The 19322-nt window shown below is 42.9% G+C and overlaps 1 protein-coding gene across 19 annotated transcripts in view; it reads right to left on the bottom strand.

The window, feature by feature from the left end:
- The window catches only part of NEDD4L (NEDD4 like E3 ubiquitin protein ligase), a 270127-nt gene that overhangs the window by 44178 nt on the left and 206627 nt on the right, over nucleotides 1-19322 (bottom strand). For 14 of the 19 annotated variants that reach the window (XM_019640653.1, XM_019640654.1, XM_019640648.1 and 11 more), the window contains 7 exons: nucleotides 18210-18342; nucleotides 16919-17095; nucleotides 14154-14228; nucleotides 12433-12492; nucleotides 7260-7391; nucleotides 6340-6459; nucleotides 5040-5237 (listed from right to left, as the gene is read on the bottom strand). In XM_019640653.1, the coding sequence (XP_019496198.1) occupies nucleotides 5040-5237; nucleotides 6340-6459; nucleotides 7260-7391; nucleotides 12433-12492; nucleotides 14154-14228; nucleotides 16919-17095; nucleotides 18210-18342 (895 nt within the window). The remainder of the gene's footprint in view (nucleotides 1-5039; nucleotides 5238-6339; nucleotides 6460-7259; nucleotides 7392-12432; nucleotides 12493-14153; nucleotides 14229-16918; nucleotides 17096-18209; nucleotides 18343-19322) is intronic. The other 5 variants (XM_019640655.1, XM_019640652.1, XM_019640651.1 and 2 more) reach the window with 1 other exon arrangement.

The following is a 19322-nucleotide window of genomic DNA, read 5'->3' as shown; positions in this document are numbered from 1 at the left end:
CAGTGAAGCAACGTCCTCCACAACTAGACTGAAGAACAAAAGGACAGCAACTTGTCTGTTCCCCTTCCCCCAATTCCCCAGCACTGTTCCCTTCCCCCCAATTCCCCAATTAAAAAAAAAACAAAACAAATCCAATGTTATAAAAAAAAATTGTTTTCCCCCAAATCAACAGTTTAATCATTAATATTACTGAATTACATATAACAAAGTGACAAATTTTTGGAATTGGAAAGAATAAAATTAAACCACAAGAAATAAAATTAACCTTTGTTTTCTGTTAGCTATAGCAAACTTTTAATTGAAGAAATACAGCATGATAGTCGTTTATGATGGATACTGACCCTGAACTTCACTAATAGTGTTTTTAAAGGATAAATAGAGGCATAAAATAGGTCCGTTATTCTGTAGTATACTGGAACACATACAGTGTAAACAGATATACTGAGTAGGTTTAGGATTCAGAAAGGCCAAGCAGCTGATCATCTGGGGAACATTTGTGACAGGTTACTCATGACAGAGGAAAATCTCAGAGCACTGAACTGAACCAAAGCTACCCCCTCAATGCTGACTCTGAGCTGGATCAGCTAATGCCACAACCCCAGGGGACCCTTGGGGACCCACACAGTCCCGACCATGCTAGGTTTAGAGAAAGCCTGAGACCGTTATTACATGAATGAGCATGGGGGTTTCTGGACGCTACATGCAAGGCCAGTCTTGCCCCGGAATCACACACACAAGGGACTGGGAAAGACAATCAGCCATTTTGGTAAAAAGCCGGTGATTTAAAGGGAATTAATAAAAAGAAGAAGCTGAAATTAAAGTGCCGGTGGGTGGGAGCTGGGGGAGGGGGACATGACGTATTAAAATAACTCAACTGCACAGGTCTGCTATTATATAACGGCCTCCCGTGGAAACCCAGATTTCATAGAATGTGAGGGCTAGAGGCCCTGGGGGGGAAAGGGGGTGTCACATTATTTTATTATACCAACAAAAATAAAAATAATGGCAGTAGCTGCCATCCCTCAAGCTCTGAGGGCAAAGTCTAGGGGGCACACTGAACCCCCGTCCACTGAATGCCCTGAATAACCAAGGAGGCAGGCACCCCCAAGCTGATGGCACACGGGGAGGGCAGCCAAGGCCCCATATGAGTTATGGCAACTTTAGGGATGAGAATAAGTTGGAACACTAATGAGGTCACCAATGATATGAATATAAATGAATAAAATATGAAAAGCACACTTGGTCATTTCTCCCTTTCCTCAGCACAGTAAGAGCACTCTTACTATTTCACAATTATTTCAATGTTTCACAATTGCTTCCCTCAATTTGGTTGAAAGGGGTTTTACACAGAATGCAAAGATCAACATCTTTTAAAAACACCAAAAAGGTTTTCTAGCAGAATCATTAAAAAAAAAAAATCTATCTATCTATCTATCTATAGGTATATATATATATATATATATATATATATATATATATATATATATATATATATATATATATATAAGTAATATGGGAATGCTTGCTGGTTCAAACAACAACTGTGGTTTTCCACCCTGGACGAGATCAACAACCATGCCTAGGCTACAGGGAGTTTTATTAGTTTGGACGCGGGTAGAAACACAAACCTGAAACTTAATTAAGGTATAATCTTTCTGGCTACAAAATTAAGCTGACCCTTTGTCCGGTAAAACACATAAATGAACTCTCACATACATGCTTCGAGTTGCTTCTTTAGCAGAAAAAAGGGGCAAACTGAAGGCCTCTTGGAATCTCTCCTCAGTCACCTGGCGGCCGCCAGCACGCGTCCATGGACTGACCCGGGCGGGAACAAGTGAGCCAACTGCTGGGAAGTCTGGCCACAAGGAATCCTCAGATGGACAGGGCTTGTCACGATCTCACAGGCTTAGTGCTTCCTTCCAGGTGGTGCTAAGGGACTGTGCATCCCGTAGACATTCGCTTTCAGGCTCGGGGGCTCAGACGCTAATCCAGAGGGACTGTTGGCACACTGCTTTCATAGAAGGCCATGCTTTATAAATAGGTTTCAGAGGGAACTTTCCTCTGTCAACGTATTGAAGGGATTGTTGGCTTGAACCTTCATGCTTCTAGTTAGCGCAGGAACCCAGGGCACGTAGGTTGATGGGGAAGGAATCCTGTATTTCCATTATTCTCAAACTGTCCTACCAGTTCTTCATCCTTTTTCTATTGTAACACTCAAATCTAAGAATAGCTATGCTGTCCTCTCTCTCTTCTAAAACATGAAGCAAACCCCAAAACCACTCAAAACAGGTTTTAAGCTGAAAATTATCTTTCTAATTCCCTCTACCCCTCCATCGTTTGTCAAAATGAACAGGAAATGGAGACTATGCCTTTGACCATGAGAATTTTGTATAGGCCTTTGTTTAGGAGAGACAGCACAGCTGTGCTAGCACCTCTGAGCTTAGTGAAGAAAACAGTAACTGGTGGAATTTCCAGCTGTTGCCTTAAGGATTTGCAACAATGGCGGCAGCAACGACATGCTGCTGTAAGAAACTAAAATTTCACATCATTCAGTTAGTCAATAACAAGCATCTGGGTAAAAAGGGACAACTGGCATTTCAAACCGGGTTTCATTCAGCCACGATGCAGGCAATAAACAAAGCGAGTGCTATTTAAAATAAAATCTGCCCAGCTGCAATTACACTGCAGTTGTGGCGTGAAAGGCTGCGAAAAGGTTAGGGGATTTGATTACTAAGCTAGTTCAAATTACTAAAATCATAGCTTATGTTGGCAAGCCACAGTGGCTCCATACACTAATCCATCCACTTTTATAATATTTATACCCCCTATTTCTGGAACTCTCGTTTCTGGCTGAGGCTTTATAGAAATGGGTACACTAGCAGAACAGCCACAGGTTGTATATCACTGAGGGAAAAAAAAGACGTAAAACCTACTCTCGGGCCGGCCGAGTGGCGCGATGGTTAAGAGCTTGCTTGGGACGCCAGAGGGCCCCGGTTCGGATCCCACATATGAGGGCCAGTGACACTGCCCTCCACAGCTAAGATGCTGAACAACAGCTCAACCTGGAGCTGGGCTGCTGTGAGTCGCCGGCGACGGCGTAGGCTGCAGCCCCTGTGGCAGTGGGTTGCCATGGGTTACCGTGTGTAGCCAGCAGCCAGCGTGAGTGGCCAGTAGCCGCAATGAGCGGCCGTCCAGAAGCCAGTGACTGATCTGCCTCACCCGGGAAGAGCGCAATGATGGTGCCAACTTGGGCCAGTGAAGCAACGTCCTCCACAACTGGACTGAAGAACAAAATGACATCAACTTGTCTGTTCCCCTTCCCCCAATTCCCCAGCACTGTTCCCATCCCCCAATTCCCCAATAAAAAATCTTAAAAAAAACCCCTACTTTCCATTAGTATTTTTTTCCCAAAGCTGCCTATCTCTTACTCTCATCTTGCCCACAACCCTGTAATACCATCTTCAGACTCAAAGGTGAGTCCAACAAAGCCAGCTAGGTGCTATTGTATGCCTTAGAGGCAATTATGAGTGTAATGAATGTCACCAGGAATAAAATGATAAATTCTCTTGGCAGGCTATTCCTTTATTTTAAAATAGGAAGAATTTTTTGAGTGGTTCTCACTAAGGGGTGTTTGGAAATATGGGGGGCATTTTTGGTCACCACTATGGTGGTGGAAGGGGAGGAGGAACCAAAGATTAGCATTCCGGGGAAGGAAACAAAGATGTTAAGTGTCCTGCAATAAAAAAGCACAGTCCCAGTCCTGCCCCAAACGCCGACAATGTCCTCATGGAGATGTTATGTACCATGATCCATAGGATCTGAGAGACAGAAAGCCGTGTAGGCCATCTAGTCCAATTCTCAGGGAACTCAACATCACGCCACGGGCAAAGTGTAAATGACAGTCCACGTCATTGAGGCCCAAGCCTCCTCGTTATTAACACAATACTGCTGTTCTGTCAACTGGACACACTCATTGTCTTCACTTGAAATGGGAATCTAAAGTGAATGTTCACTGTGGATCCAAGACCAAAGACCAGGGTCAACGACAATCACCAACCTCAACCAGCTTTCACATGCCATCAGCTCTAAGCAAGTAGCACAGATGCTAGACGGACTGAGCTAAACTTTGTACCCAGACCCTTAGGTGGGACAGGAAGAAAAACAAACCGGTGGCATGAGAAATAGTTAGCAACCAGAAAACCAATTTCAGTTTATTCATAGGTCTAGAGGTCACACAGTAGAAAAATACCACTGACTTTTAAAAGAACTATACGCTACGTTATATAAGCACTACTGACTCAGCTAAAAAAAAATAAAAATAAAAATAATAAAAATAAATGAAGAGAAATATAAAGATATGCACATTCACTTTTAATTAACCTGATCTTGCCCAAGTTAATACAATACACAGGTTCTTTCTCATGTGTGATGCAGGGGCTCAGGGAAAGGCAGCATGATAAGAAAAACCTATTTTGACAAAATGTTCACAAATTTACAAAGTCCTTCAGTACATCTCCTCACCCACAATGAAAGGTATGAAATGTGGTACAAGTGTAAAATTCTCATTTGACGTGAACAGTAAAAACTAAAAGGACAAATCAAATAAAGATGGATCATGTCAATCAAAAGGCAAAAAGAAACTGATAAAATTATTTTTCAAAGGATTAGAATTCCTATTAGAAGTCACATAATGAGATGTGAAACAGTGACATCAAAATCCTACCAATATGGAACACTGCCTTCCCCCCACCCCCAAATATGCTAAATTGTCAAAACTAGAGCTTTCCAGGAGTGCTATGAAAAAAAGGCATCCGACCTGGCCCTCATACCAAAGGTGGTCCTTAACCTGGCCCACCGTCACATGCTCCCACCAGCCCACATGTGCAGCCTCTTGAAGCAGGCTGAGAAGACCCCCTGGAGATGCGCTTCAGTGTCAGTGAAAGTTTTCTACAAGAACCATGAATAGGGAGTGAGGAAATGAAGGAATGAATGCCAGACCTCACGATGAAAATGGGGCCAAAGAGAAGCAGCAGCCTTACCCACGTTGTAGTTTTCGTGTTATGGTCAATGAAGAAGGGCCGGCCGTTCGGCGCGATCCTCATCTCCCAGCCGGGCGGCAGGAAGCTCTGTGTGCCTTTGTGTTGTGGTTTGGGGGAGTTGTAAGGTGATGGCTGTGGGGACTGTGGGTTGGAAAGGGTATCTTTCACAGCCCGGCGTATGGGTGAATCCTTGGCACCCTAAGAAATAACAATGAGCATTAGAACTCTTGTCATGTGCTATTCCAGAGGTGTCAAAATGTACCTGGGTATCGTGGAATGCTCCTCTTTGGAGAGGGATGGGGGAAGCTCCTAGAAAAACCTGTTTCTGTCATTCTTTTACTTTTAAACCAATCTAACTTGAACATTTTTCTATTGGTTAAACACACAATATTAATTACTTAGAACCACCATCCTTTGATTGCTACTGGGTACATACCGAAAATACTGGTCATTATTGAGCATCATGAATGGAGGTTTTACAGAGGGTGGAGAAAAGTGTGCCCTTGCTCTTACTGAGCTCACAGTCTAAGAAGGAATGCATTGGATATTTGCAGAGCACTACAAGGAAATACTGTATCGTTGCACATGACCACCTGGAGTCGCATAATTACCCATGACATTTTTTATCACAGTTTGGAAGAGCTATCACCCATTCCCACTTATCAGCATCTTCAGCCCAGGGCACAGAGAAAGCCACAGATATCTCAGAGACACAGTCATGTCGAACCTGGAATGTTTACTCTCTTGGGTTCTCTAACTCTCTCTGGCACATGTGACGTTATGGGATGGCACTAAACCCACACAAACAGGAGAGCAGAAGCAGATGCCCAGCAATGACGTAGAGATGCAAATATGCATCAGAAGCACGGATGCCCACACAGTGACTGACCCTAAAGTCGAAAGGGAAAAAAAATGACCAAAGCCACAACTGTGTTTTAAAACTCAATGTAAGCGTTGGCATTTGAAAGAGTTACTGTGCAAGTCTAATGAGGCAACAGTCCATAAGGAGCGAAACACGACAAGAATGGAGAGAGTTCTGAAAAGAGGTGCCCACACGTCCAGCACAAGTCACCACCGCCTCAGGCAAATGAGGATGAGAGTCAGGTGAGAATCCAGGGATGTGAGCTGGGCGGGACAGAGAAGCACGGAGGAAAGCTGCACAAGAAAACCCTCCACCACGAACACAACAACTGAGCAGAGACAGGAAGGTGGCTGTTAAAACGAAAGCCAAGTTAAGAGAGAAGAGAGAATGAGCAGTCCCAGGACAGATGGACCCCAGTTAGAGGAGTAGCCTTCTCACCTCCAGCGGGGCAGATAAAGTTACTGTTGGCGAACTGAGGCTACGAGGCCGGCGAATCTGAGGCTCGATTAGGTGGTTGTTACTGTTTGTGGCGGGTCCACGAGCTGCGTCTTCTGCCAGCTGCGTTGGAGGCAAAAACAAGTTAGCTTCACATGAGGACGTCCCTATGTGTGAGACTAGGAGTGTGGACCCAAACAACAACACAGCAGTATAGCAAGAGCTCTGGCCTCTTTAAAGCATGAAGGAAATGATTTAACATAACAATGAGGGAAAGGACAGGGAAACACATTCAAGAGGAATAAAAATGAATCACCTAGCCCCAGCAGAAACACTAGCCTCAGGGAAAAAAAAAAGGTGGTGTTTTTTTTTGGGGGTGGGGGAGTGGCGGGGCATGGGAGAGAAGCTACATATTGCCATAGGCTCTTTGAAAATATCTTTCCCGTGACATTTTAAAAAATCTATCTAGGGCAGCTGGGTGGTTACAGCGCATGCTCTTAACAACAAGGTTGCCAGTTCGACTCCTACATGGGATGATGAGCTGTGCCCTCCCCCTTTCCCCCACAACTAAGATTGAAAAAACGGCAACTGGACTTGGAGGTGAGCTGCACCCTCCACAACTCTGACTGAAGGACAACAAATTGACTTGGAGCTGATGGGTCCAAAAACACACGGTTCCCCAATAAAGTTATTAAAAAAAAAAGTTGAAAAAATAAAAAAATATATCTAGGAATTGACTGCTTGGGTGACCCAATTCTCCCTTAGGCAAGTATGATTCTTAAAATAAGGCATTTTCCTTGTGAATAACGATTTCTGAAACATGGGCTCCCTAGAACAACACATTAACATCAGGGACACGGAGCTCATGGACACTTCCGCTTCGTTTCAGCGGCAACTGAAAAGTTGCATGGCGATGAGCGTACCTGCATGATAGGCCGAGTCCAAGTTGTGGTTCGATTGTTATGATTGACATAGTATGTGCGTCCCTTAGCATCTTTTCTTTCTTCCCAGCCTGAAGGGAGGCCCGGCGTGGTATGTACATAGGCCACTGATGGCTGTTTGTGTAAGAAATCATTATTATTTAATATCTTGCATTTGTTTTCCAATCAGCTTAATCAAGTAATGTACATCCAGAGAATTTTTAATTTTTTTCCCTAGACCACGTAAGTTCATCCTATTTGTACAGAAAACACGAGCATCTGGAAAGCAGCAATAGATGTCCAGTAGTTTCAAATCTCCTGTGAAATGAGCCCCACATAAGCTGTGGAGTCCAAAGTTGTACCGAACTCAGTTCTAAGGCCCTGGAGTCTTAGATAAAAAGGGTCGTTGCTAAGAGAAAAATACAAGAATATGTTTTAGTTACTAGATTTTCCTGTCGAACTACGTAGAGCTTAAAGGTATTTCAGATTGTCCAATGTCACCGTCTATAAGAGGAATGCTCTGAATATTTTTTCCTCCATATAGCTGCCACAGGGATTCACTCCCTAGCTTATTCCTAAATTCTTCATCAGCTGAGGACCCTTACATTATATCTTTCATGGAAAAAAACAACAGAGTCTCTTCTCTAGGAGGCCGGCATTCACACCAGTGGCACAGAATCAAGAGGACCAACCAGGACACCTCCCTGCCCCAGCTCAGGAAGCCGCCTGGCAATCTGAGGTGAGAATTCCAAAGGAGCCTGATAACTGAGTCTGTATTTATTCTGTCTGCCCATGAGAAGTCTGTCTCTCTAACGGCTGAAGGCAGCATAGGCGGTTTCCAGGTTTCGAGACACGTCCAGTATAGAGGGACTATATTTGGGTAGTCCAAATTAAATCGAAAAAGGATTCCTGAGACATTTTTACATGTAAGCAGCAGCCTGAGAAATGCAGTTGGGGGTAGAGAAATACTGGAATAGCAAGGATGTTTCAGTGACTCATGGAGGCAAGGAGGTGGACATCGGAGGTCAGTGCTGTCCCAGGAGGGGTTCCTGGATGTACAGATGCTGCATATAAGATCTGTAAGTGGGAAGTGGGTGCTACTTTAAAGGTGGGATCTTAGAAACAAGAAGCCAATCATGGCTCCCCAGACTCCCCGGAGAAGGTATAAGAAGCAAGAGGCCAGACATTAGGAATCATCTCTCATATGAGATCACAAAAGGAAACCACTTCTTTCTGGGTATCATCTTCCCTAATTAGGATCTTCTGACCCTCCAGGTATTTACCAGGTATAATTTTCTCGGTATTAGGCTGAGGATGTAACTCTCATAGCCCAGCTATGCCCTGTGCTCATCCCATCTTTCATGTTCATTATCAACAATGTACCATGGCAGAGAGGGTTACCTCAGAGGGTCCCCAGTCCACTGCAAGACCCTGAATTAGAAAGCACAAGCAGGATGCTGCCAATGTCATTTGGGAACTTCAGTTAACAAGGCTATATATTCTACTTCATGAGCTCAACAGCACACTCCAGAAAAAAAACTGAGGCCATGAAGCAGCTGCCTCGATGGTTATTTCTAAAATGTTTATCAGGCAAGCCAAGATTATTTGTAAGAAAACTGTCTGCTAAAACTTCAGCAACTATTTCCTTGACATTTTTCTAGATCTGAAGGCCTCACAATGGTCATTCCAAGACTCTGACCACATAGCGTCCTAGATCTAGGTTTGGGATTTCAACAAGAGCAAAAGAAACACCAACATACAGACGTGACCCTTCCACGAATATTTAAGACAGATGAACTCATCTCCAGCCTGAAGCTCTTCCATCCCTCGCCCTCTAGCTATGGCACTGACACAACAGAGCGACTGCCAGGCTACTTTTTATCTGGACGTTACCAAAACCAGCTCTGCTGAACCAACTTAGAACCCAAGGTGTAACCTAAGTTAGTGGTCATTTGTCTTTTTGGCAAACTACGTGCTACTCAAGCTTTGACCTACTATTGTTTATATGATGACCAAAAATGCGTGGGCTAAATGGAGTACAAAATGGGATTTGTTGCTTTTCCTACTCCCTGTTATTCTGGGGGGAGAGCCAATTAGATATGCCCTCAGAAAACTCCATGCTGGAAACCTTAAGGACAGTTTCACAGTTATAGCATCCCTGGAAAGGGTATTTATGAGGAGACAGATAAACTAAAATAACTTGGATGTGTCATGGATCATGTCAGCATCACACTCTAAAACTGTATGGTTTCCAGCACGGTATTCCAGCAGCCAGGTTATTTTCACAGATCCACAGTTAACAGGACTAATCAGTTTATGGAAAATTTGGAGTGTAGCAGAGAACACTGAATTTGATTAAAACATTCATTCTACCTTGTACTGAGAACTCAATTGGCAACCTATAATCTAGTTCCATTTATGTGAGATGTTGTTATTAAAATGTTGTTGTTTTTTTATAGGTTTCTTTCCAAATGACCATGGAGAAGCTGTGCTGATGATTCGACTTGTGATTCAAAACACTGCCTCCCATCACACACAGCTGAGGAGGGAGTAGGGCTCAGCTTTGACAGACGTGGTCCAGGCCTGGAGCCAAAATCAGACTTCTACTGCCGTGTGTGTGCATGCACGCACAGGAGCACATACGTGCATTCCATTCTACTTCAAGAAAAAAAATTAGTCAAGAGACAAGTTCAAAACTGCTAGTCAGTTTAATATCTCACAGCTTTTCATCTGAACATACTACTGTGTTTCACAATGCCAGATAGCCATTTTGCCACAGCTTCACAGAGGCTCCATTTATTTCACTGCAATGAAGAACTCAATTAGTATGCTTACACTGTAACAGTGTCAATATGCTTTTACAGATGATAAGCATTTGGCACTATCACAGACTCTCCAAGATTCACTCCAACCCTACCATACCTGTTCCCACAGTTTATTTTAGCGCATATACAGCAAAGAACAGAAGAATGAGGCTATTCCTCTCTTGTCATCTCACAGAGCAGGCTCGTGCTTAGCTAGCTAGAAAGTGACATCTGTGTGTACTTATTTGCCATAAATGAAAGGGTTGTGGTTGTGCAGGTGAGAATCAGGGCTTGTTCGCTATATTATAGAACTAAAAGCACTACCATGGAAAGAGAGATGTACCAGGATGGTTAACACGGCATGGTGTGTAGGGCCAAAGGGGTGGGGGTTGGGGCTGAGCGTTTGTAAATGTGGGAAAATCATATAAACTGTGGTGCAGTCACATCACGGAATATTATGTAATTATTAACATGTCCCAGAGGAATGACCATAAGTGAAAATTATCAAGTTGCTAAGGAATATGCACATGAGACCCCACTGTTCTCTCTCTCTGTGTGAGTGTATATGTCTGTGTACACACGCACATCTGTGACAGCACAGAGCACAGCTCCAGTATGAGACTGTACACTTTGGTGTGGGGCTGACATGGAGAGGGACAGCAGAGGGCGTAAAAGAGGGATAAGACATGGTGGAGATGGAATGGGAAAAGAGAAAGTAAAGGGATTGGAGAAAGGGCTGGGGAGGGTGGAAACGAAACAGATGCGATGCTTTCAAACCCACCTCAATTTTTAGTGTAGCCGTAAAATAAGTGGGCTTATTGCAGCCAAAAGATTACCAAGGACACAGAGAGCAAGAAAGCAGGCAAAACGTTTAGGAACTACGACTACTGCCCAGGGCTTAAAAAGAAAACACAGACATAAACTCCAATTTTTGATTTGTTGGTGGAGGAGGAGGGAGTACAGGCAAGAAGGAAAGGGCCATGGCAGAGGCCACCGGGGTCTCATTTCCATGACTCCTCTGTCCTGCCAGGTAGCTCTCACCATGGAGCCAGCACTCTCACAATTTAGGCTGGCCCGTCATTTAATATCACAGCTATCCCAACACTCCAATCGTAACAGCAGGTTCCAAGGCCAATAAAATGCAAAAATGAATGCTAGAGGAGACTCATTAGCACTGGATTCTCTTGAAATTGTTTCATGAAATGATCTCGTCTACCTCGCAGCTCTGCTCCCATAGACATTTCTAGCATCCAGTAGAAACTATGCTTGCTGGTTCACTTGGAGTTTCTTGAATTCTACGGGAGGCTGAGCCTGGCCCACCCAACACACGACTTTCACATAACTCACCGCAGGTCAGTCCCCTAAACTAGGCTGACTCTTGCTGATGGCCAGTTTGATTTTCCTGTGGACAATGCCAAGCATTAAATTCTAACAGGGTAACTACATTGTTCCTTTATGTCATCAACATCCTGCAGAAACTGAGCAATTGTATTTGTACCTAAAGGAATTCTCAAGTAATAAGCAGTTATCACAAACACAACAAAGGTGAAAAAAATGAAGAAAATTCTTCAAATATTAATAGCTATAGCCGCTCAAAGCGTGAACTATAAGCTAGCCTGTCTTTAAGGGACCAAGGAGAAAACAGGCCATTAAGATGGAGTCAAATCCAAGCAACTCACAAACATGAACACTAGAAGTTATTTAAAATAATGAAGAATAAAAACAACAGATGCTTGGCTTAGAGAAACACCATTTTTTCTAGGTGTTTCAAACTCCTTAAATATGTCCTGTCTCTCCCCCTCCCGCCAGGAGCATATGAACACATCTTCACTCCTGTGAGTAAAGCCCCTGGTGGCAGAGAAAGGTCGCTGGTTCATGCTCGTGATACAGAAACTCTAACCCAGTGTTTAAAATGTGGTATAGGAAATGTACAAGAAAGCCAGCCCTGGGCATGACCCATGTGTATAAAAATCACATTCAGCTCCTTGGGCTTCCCGAGTTCTCTTGCAACCAAACTCATTTACCCAAGCATTCTAATAAACCGTGAAAGCCTATCAGAAGCACAAACCCTAAAAGGCAAAAATGTATTCTAAATGGTCAAATTAAACACACTTAACCGAAGCTTGACAGTATTCCTAATAAAACTATGTGAGGCTAAAAATGGTTCAGTTTTACTCAGTATTTTTGAACAATGTGAAAGTGAGAGTTTTAAGCTAAGAACCATGTGCCTCTCTGTAGTACAAAAAAAGCTTTTGGATCTTATCAAAAAGAAAAAAAAAAAAAGAAGAAGAAAAGAGTACATTCACCACCGTACACAGTATTGAAACCAACCCCCAGTTTTGCCAGGCAAGTCTGATCAAGGGTGTCATTACCGTTGGCTCGTCGCCACCCGTAACAGTCGATGAGCGCGCTCTCCTAGTTGGGGCACTGGGCTGTTAAATGATTTAAATGATAATGTACGTCAGTGAAACGCACTTAGGGAGACCGCCCGCTGTTTCCTGAATCAGGAATCACTGCAGTTACAGCCAGTAAGGTAAGTGACATGAATCGGAATCCTCGCGAACCCACCCTGTCCAGGGACAGCTGAGCAATCACTGATGACCAGAAGGAAAAGGGGAGCACCATCACCCTCTCACCCAGAGAAGGCTCAGGTGGCAGCCTTGACTTGCGTGAACAATGACTCGACAACCTCGATAATACTCAACGCGAGGTGTCTCATTCGAAAACAACTGAAAACCACTATGGTTTCACCCCGCTGTTAAATAAGTAATTAGCAGATGCTTACATCCACCAAACTCAACATTCAAGTAAGAGGCCACTGGTGATCAGTGAGTTTACAGCTTCCTAGAGTCCAAGGAAAGCGGGAGGGAGGAATCATCGGTTTCCAAGAAAAGGATCACTTTGGCAACTAAAATCGACATTGATTTTGGAAAGGAGAGAAAGTGCCATTAATTCATCAAGGAAAATCACAGAATGAGAATCCCACTAACTAGTCCATCACAGATGACTGTCCTGTTGGTGGGGCAGCCTGTATTGAAACCATCCCAAAAAGGACACTCTTGTCAAGCTACTTATCAACCAGCGCAACTGATATACGCCCACAATGAATCTATTATGTTAACTACTCAGTTGACTAGTGTCCTCATTAATTCATTTTGTAAACATAAGAGACTATAAAACCTAGGCACAAATATTCTTTTGAGTTGTGCAAAAATGTACACGATAGGGAAGACACTGTAATTTCAAAAGCTGTAAGTGTCCATTTTCCCCCCTTCAATTTCACACATCATAAAGTATTAGTGCCAAAAAGAGTTTGAGGATTGGTAGTCATAAAAAAATTGGTTATGGTCAAACATTAAATTGAACACACCAACACCACGTTTTCGTTTTTTTCCTCCTCTAAAGGAAGAAACAAATTTACATAAAATTTCTTATTTTTAACATGTACACCAAATATCTCCCAAGGCAGCTCTGGTCTGTCTTCCAATTTGAAGATCTGTTTTTATGTATGTCCTATATCCTTAAACATCCTTCATCCTTCCAGATTTGTTGCTAGTTGTGAAAACTGTGGGAGTGTGGGAACAAATTGTAGCTAATTCTTTAGTCAGTAGAGCTGCATTTAAAGAGAAGGTGCAGAGGCTTTGGGGGGTTAAGCATTTAGGCTATTAGTCATGGAAAGACACACTTGCTGCCAACCCAGAAGAGTTCTTCCTGTTTAAAGGGATTCAGTAAGTTCTGAAAATATAGGTCACTGGCACACAGCTTTAGAGACTAACTGAAGTTGCTTTTTCAAAACAGGAATTATGACTGTACGTTTTTAGTTAAGTAGTTTAAGTCAAGTGAGCGCAACTGAATGGGAATTAATTTGGGTGAAAAACCAAGTAATGACGTTTTTACCATTTCAGAGACTTCAGTGGCGATAACAATTCTTTGTGTTGAAATCCACTGTCCTTGGGCAAATTGCTAGGAAATTTTAATGTCTCATTTATATGGTAAAAGGATCTGCACAGGAAAAACTCTTCCCCAGTAGCCCCGATGATTTTAATTAAAAGCCGAAAGAGCACAGTGAGGACAGGAAAGGAGCGTGGGTTACCGGTGGTAGGTGAGCCTGTTCTGCGACCGCATCGGTGACACTGCAGGACCTCAACCGCGAGGAGGGCTCTCTTTGCTGAAGGAGAAGAAAGGACATGAAATATCAAGAAAACATATTCTTAGAAACAATGTTCATTGGTTTATAAAACATACCACTGAATCCTATTCACCGCTCTATGGTAACAGAAGGTTATTAAATGAAACATCTTTTCAGAGTAATCAGAGTCATCCTTTAAGGAGTCAAAGTTATCTTCCCTTTCCATTCTCAGTGTTTTAATTAAGCAGACTGGGGTTTTGATTGGTCCCTAGTTAGAAATAAGACCAATTAGAAATAAGACCAAAACATAAGAGCACGAGGTCACAACATGAAAGAGGACTCAACAGGCCACCATAACCCTCAAGGAGTGCTTTAAAAATGGAAATATGAAGGGGCGGCCAGTTAGCTCAGTTGGTTAGAGCGCAGTGCTCATAACACCAAGGTTGCCGGTTTGATCCCCACATGGGCCACGGAGCTGCGCCCTCCACAACTAGAATGAAACAACTACTTGACTTGAAGCTGATGGGTTCTAGAAAACCACACTGCTCCCCAATTAAAAAACAACAACTGGAAATAAGAAACTGGAAGTCTTATACTCTGGTTTGGGATGCAACCTCTAGGTAAATTCTCATGTAATATGAATACAGGAAGAAATACTGACATATGGTTATTACACATTTACTATTATTATTATTGACAAAGAACCAGCTGGATTCTCCGTCCAAAGGAACTCAAATATAACCTTGTGCTACTTCTAAAAGGCTGAGTATTTATCTTCTTAGCTCTTCAATGGAGTTGAGATGTACAGATAAGGAAAGAGGGAAACAAAAGAGCAAGGTTAACCTAATAAATCTAATGTGTGACGTATAATGCTCCTCTCACTTGTTTTTCTTCACCTATATTGTTTAAAAAAAAAAAAAGCCTAACATCCAATCAGAGAATGGCAGCAGGTCACACACACACAAGCTCAGGGTCTAATCAGCAACAGGTCCATCCGTGGGGCAAGTTTGTCGCGTTTACTCCTTTTTGATATTTTGCAATGATAAGTAAAATGGAATAAGGACAAAGAAAGACTGTGGCAGTAACGGTGGTGGGAGCGGGGAGGGGGGGCTATTCATGTCTTTCCACAATAGTTGCCATGCAGGATTCATTCTTTAGTAACAGTTCATGCTATTGTCCTGGAAGATACCCTAAGCAAAACAGGAGAAGAGTCCCATGTTCTTCTCTTTCGTAGGCACTCTGATTTAATAGCTGAACCAGACTCAACACAATCTTGATACTGACTCTTGCACTTGGATCTTAAAAATATTTGATGTAGCTTTAATAATTAAGTGCTGGAGCTCCCTGTACAAATAATTAGAAATGCTAACTTAATGCTGAAGAATGTTATAATTTATCACTTCGTCGATCAAAGGTATGCAATTGCTATAATTCTTGCAGTACTTACTTCCTTTTATACGTTTTAAATATATGGTTTCATTGCTTATGTTATTTCTATAGCAACAGTTTTACCAATTCAAATAACCCATAGATGCAAACTCTTTTTTTCCCTGTCCCTTTAGTACTAAATTTTCATCTCAGTGGCATTTCTTTTTCTGAAAAATATTCATAGAATTTTAATATAAAACCACATTAAGTGAGTAATCACTGCAACTCACACAACATGGGCCAATGGTGTCTTTTTAAATAAAAACACCATAACTAAAGGAGTAAGAATTTTGTGAGCATTTACTTGCTTTAACATTTTATGCAGCCCTCCTATCCATTTACGTGTTGTTGTTTTTTTTTTAAGCTGAGCCATTCTGCCACCTGTTGGTAGCTCAGCGGCTGCTCAGCTCGGGCCGGGCATCGAACCGCTGTTGCTCAGAGCTCAAACTCTTGAGTGAGCTCTTAACCAACTGAGCCACTCGGCAGGCCCCTATCCATTTACGTTTGATCCAGGTGTAATAATGACTATTTTTCTAGGATGCCATTTTCAGTGGAGTCACTACCATCTTTACCGCAGTACATCTTTACGTTCAGTTTCTCAAGAAACACGGAGACTGCATTCGTCCTCAATTTTATGCACAAGCAGAAATTTTCTATGGGCTTTTTCTGCAGTTTTCTGTTATCAAACACAGGTCTTCATGATTGATTCTACTGCTTCTCATTGGGGCTTAGCCCCATCTGAAGCTTCTAGAAAGTGTGTCCCCGATGGTTGAAAACTCAAGGTCAAATGCTACCCTGATGTCAGTGTCCCAATTCCACAATCTTTCTTAAGGATTCGTCCTCAGGGACTGAGGAGTATCCTCTACCTCCCATTCTAACCTTGTCTTGGACGGGTCACTTAAAGATAATGCCTTCATCTGTGAAATAAGGCTGATAAAGCGTGCAGAGGATGATTTAAGAGGACTGATTAGGAGGCTCTAAGTCTCCCACGTCCCAATGCAAAACATACCTATGTGATGAAAGTGCCATTTCATGGGCTGGGAGAAGAAATTCTACAAAACTAAAACTGATAATTACAGAAGTCATGGACTCTTATTCTCCGAGTTCTTGACAGACCAAGAAAGGTTCTCATCTACTTGGGCTAATTTTTGTACAGTTCTGCTTCGAGGAACTTGGGAAAATGTCAGTTACCTGAGAGCTGGAAGACCCTTGGTCATTGTTTGCATACAAGATTCTCTTAAAGTGACAAGAAATGATAAAATATTTGCTCAACTTCTCCTTCAAACGAGACTATTACTTACAATTAAGGAACCAAACTGCTCCCCATTGGAGTCTGGAGTGATCTGAAGCCTTCTGCTCAGTTCCTCGGACAGCTCCTGGGGGCTGGTCCGGGACACTGGTGAGGATGGCGGTGGGGGCAGCGCCAAGCTGAGGGAGTCTGCAGCGATACTTGCTTCTTCTGAAATGGTGTCCCAAGACTATCAAGGAATGAGAACGCTGAGGTAAATGCTAGGAACGTGGGATCCTCTGGTCCCCTCCCCAACAATAACCATGATGACAACTATAATTAACATTTATGCCGCACGAAGGAGGCACACAAGCTTCTTAATAACCATGAGGAAGATATGACTACTGCCCTAATTAGCAGATGAGGAAACTGAAGCACAGAGGGTGACTTGTCCAAGGTAACAGAGCTAGGAAGTGGCAGGGCCAGGGCTTGAACCGAGGAAGCCTGCTTCCAGAGGCTGTGTCCTTAATCCACATTTAAGCCACCTCTCTGAGCCGTGAGTTACTTCTAGCACTTCTAACCCATGTGTGGGTTAAAAATATCCTCAGGAATTCATTTATGATTTCCATGGATTTTCTTTTACTCTAACTGCTGAGGATTCACAATGAAGAAAGCAGAGATCCTATAAGCTGTAGTTAAACACCGGTATAAAGTATCTTTCCGTGAATTACGGAATCATTAATTTTGCTTTTCCAATTTTAATCACTGATACATTTTGTAAATGATCTTCTTCCTAACACAATGTCTTTAATGGATTTCTAGTAAGTAAACAGAATTATTGAGGCAGCATGGAAGTTATGGTAATTACTAATTTGTTCTTCAGTTCATAACTTTTCCCCTCAGTAGTTTACCGTAACCATTTAAGGGGAAAATTATAAAATATTTGATTCACCCAAATTTGTACTTTCTTGGTAATAAGTTTCTTTTAGGATGTCAAAACTATTCAGTAAAAACTTGTATTTGGTACCCAAACAAGTGCTAGGGCTCATTCAATTGCTCAGATATGATAACCACGTTGCCGTTTAATAAGACACGGGAAAAATAAATGGGTGAAAAGATCTGAAAATGTCCAAGCAAAAACAATGTCATTTCCTTTTGTGATGATATAGCTAACCTGGATTCATCAAACAGGGCTTTTATAAGCACTTTCTAAATTAATATCCCGATGGTTGTCAATTAGCTATGAGACCACGAGCTTTTTCTTAGACGGCTTTTACCAAGAAAAGAGATTATGACATAGCATCAAGCTGGAAGACACGGAGAGGAGGAGCTGCAGAGTATGGAGGCAGTGGGGGATGGGGTACCTCGGGGCCCTCTCCGCCCTCGGTGTGCTCGGGCTCCAGGTCCTCACTGATGTGCCGGCGGGAGCGGAATCGGCGGTGCGCGGCCTCCTGGTTGATCTGTCTGATGTTGCTGTCTGACTCGGAGGACACATCCCTGAGGGAACGGGGTGAGGGGAGGCGAGACAAGCGAACCGGTTTCAGTAAGTGGCCCGTCCATGAGAGTCCAACGCCTCCCAAGGGCCCCACACCTACTAAAATGCTGGTGCTCTTAGCGAAATCTGACCATTAGCGGCCTTCTACATATGAGAATTCTTCCACCATATTTTGGCTCAAGTACAGTGCTTGGTTCATGTCAATCAAATAAACACAGCTTTTAAATGCATCAGTCACAATATTTTGGGCGTCTTTCAGGCATATACTTCAAAATGCACAGTTGTATTTCAGAAAGAAGAGAAATCCAGGTGCTCCATCCATTTGCCCCAGTAACGTCAGGCCTTTCTGAGGAGAGGGGACAGGGAAAGCTCACACACACGGCCCGTCAGTGGTGACCCTTTTGGGAGCCTAGCAACGCCAAGACGGCAGATTTGGGGCATTCACAACTGAACAAAGCGTACATGCGGTACAAACTCAAGGCTGCCATCTGGAGGGAAGTGCTCCTGACCCAACACAAATCTTTTGGCTGCTGTGGATCTCATTTTGACAGAAATCTCAGAATCGTGACCCTGCATTTCTTCCTGTTAAACTGCTTTTAAACATTCAAAGATCAGGTTGTAACCTCCCAAATCAACTAGGATTTGAAGAACACTGCAACTTCATACTCTTATTTTTTTGTCATATATGGTAACTCTCTTAATTCGGATGTGACAGCATTGATTCAATCTTGAAAACTATGCGGAAATTACAGGCAATCATCTTTTGGGAGAAATGCTACTTGGAGGCTTTCAGAGTAGAAGTTTAAATGCCAAAATGTTTTTCAGGGAAAACTCACATAGACTCTTTTTTGTTTTGTTTTTTTTAGCTGAGCCATCCTGCTACCTGTTGGCAGCTCAGCGGCTGCTCAGCTCGGGCTGGACTGGAACCGCTGTTGCTCAGAGCTCAAACTCTTGAGCGAGCTCTTAACCAACTGAGCCACTC

This window comes from Hipposideros armiger, unplaced genomic scaffold, assembly GCF_001890085.2.
Source record: "Hipposideros armiger isolate ML-2016 unplaced genomic scaffold, ASM189008v1 scaffold_52, whole genome shotgun sequence".
Lineage (NCBI taxonomy): Eukaryota > Metazoa > Chordata > Mammalia > Chiroptera > Hipposideridae > Hipposideros > Hipposideros armiger.
The sequence above is the reverse complement of the archived record's forward strand: the minus strand, read 5'-3'. Positions and strand labels throughout refer to the sequence as shown.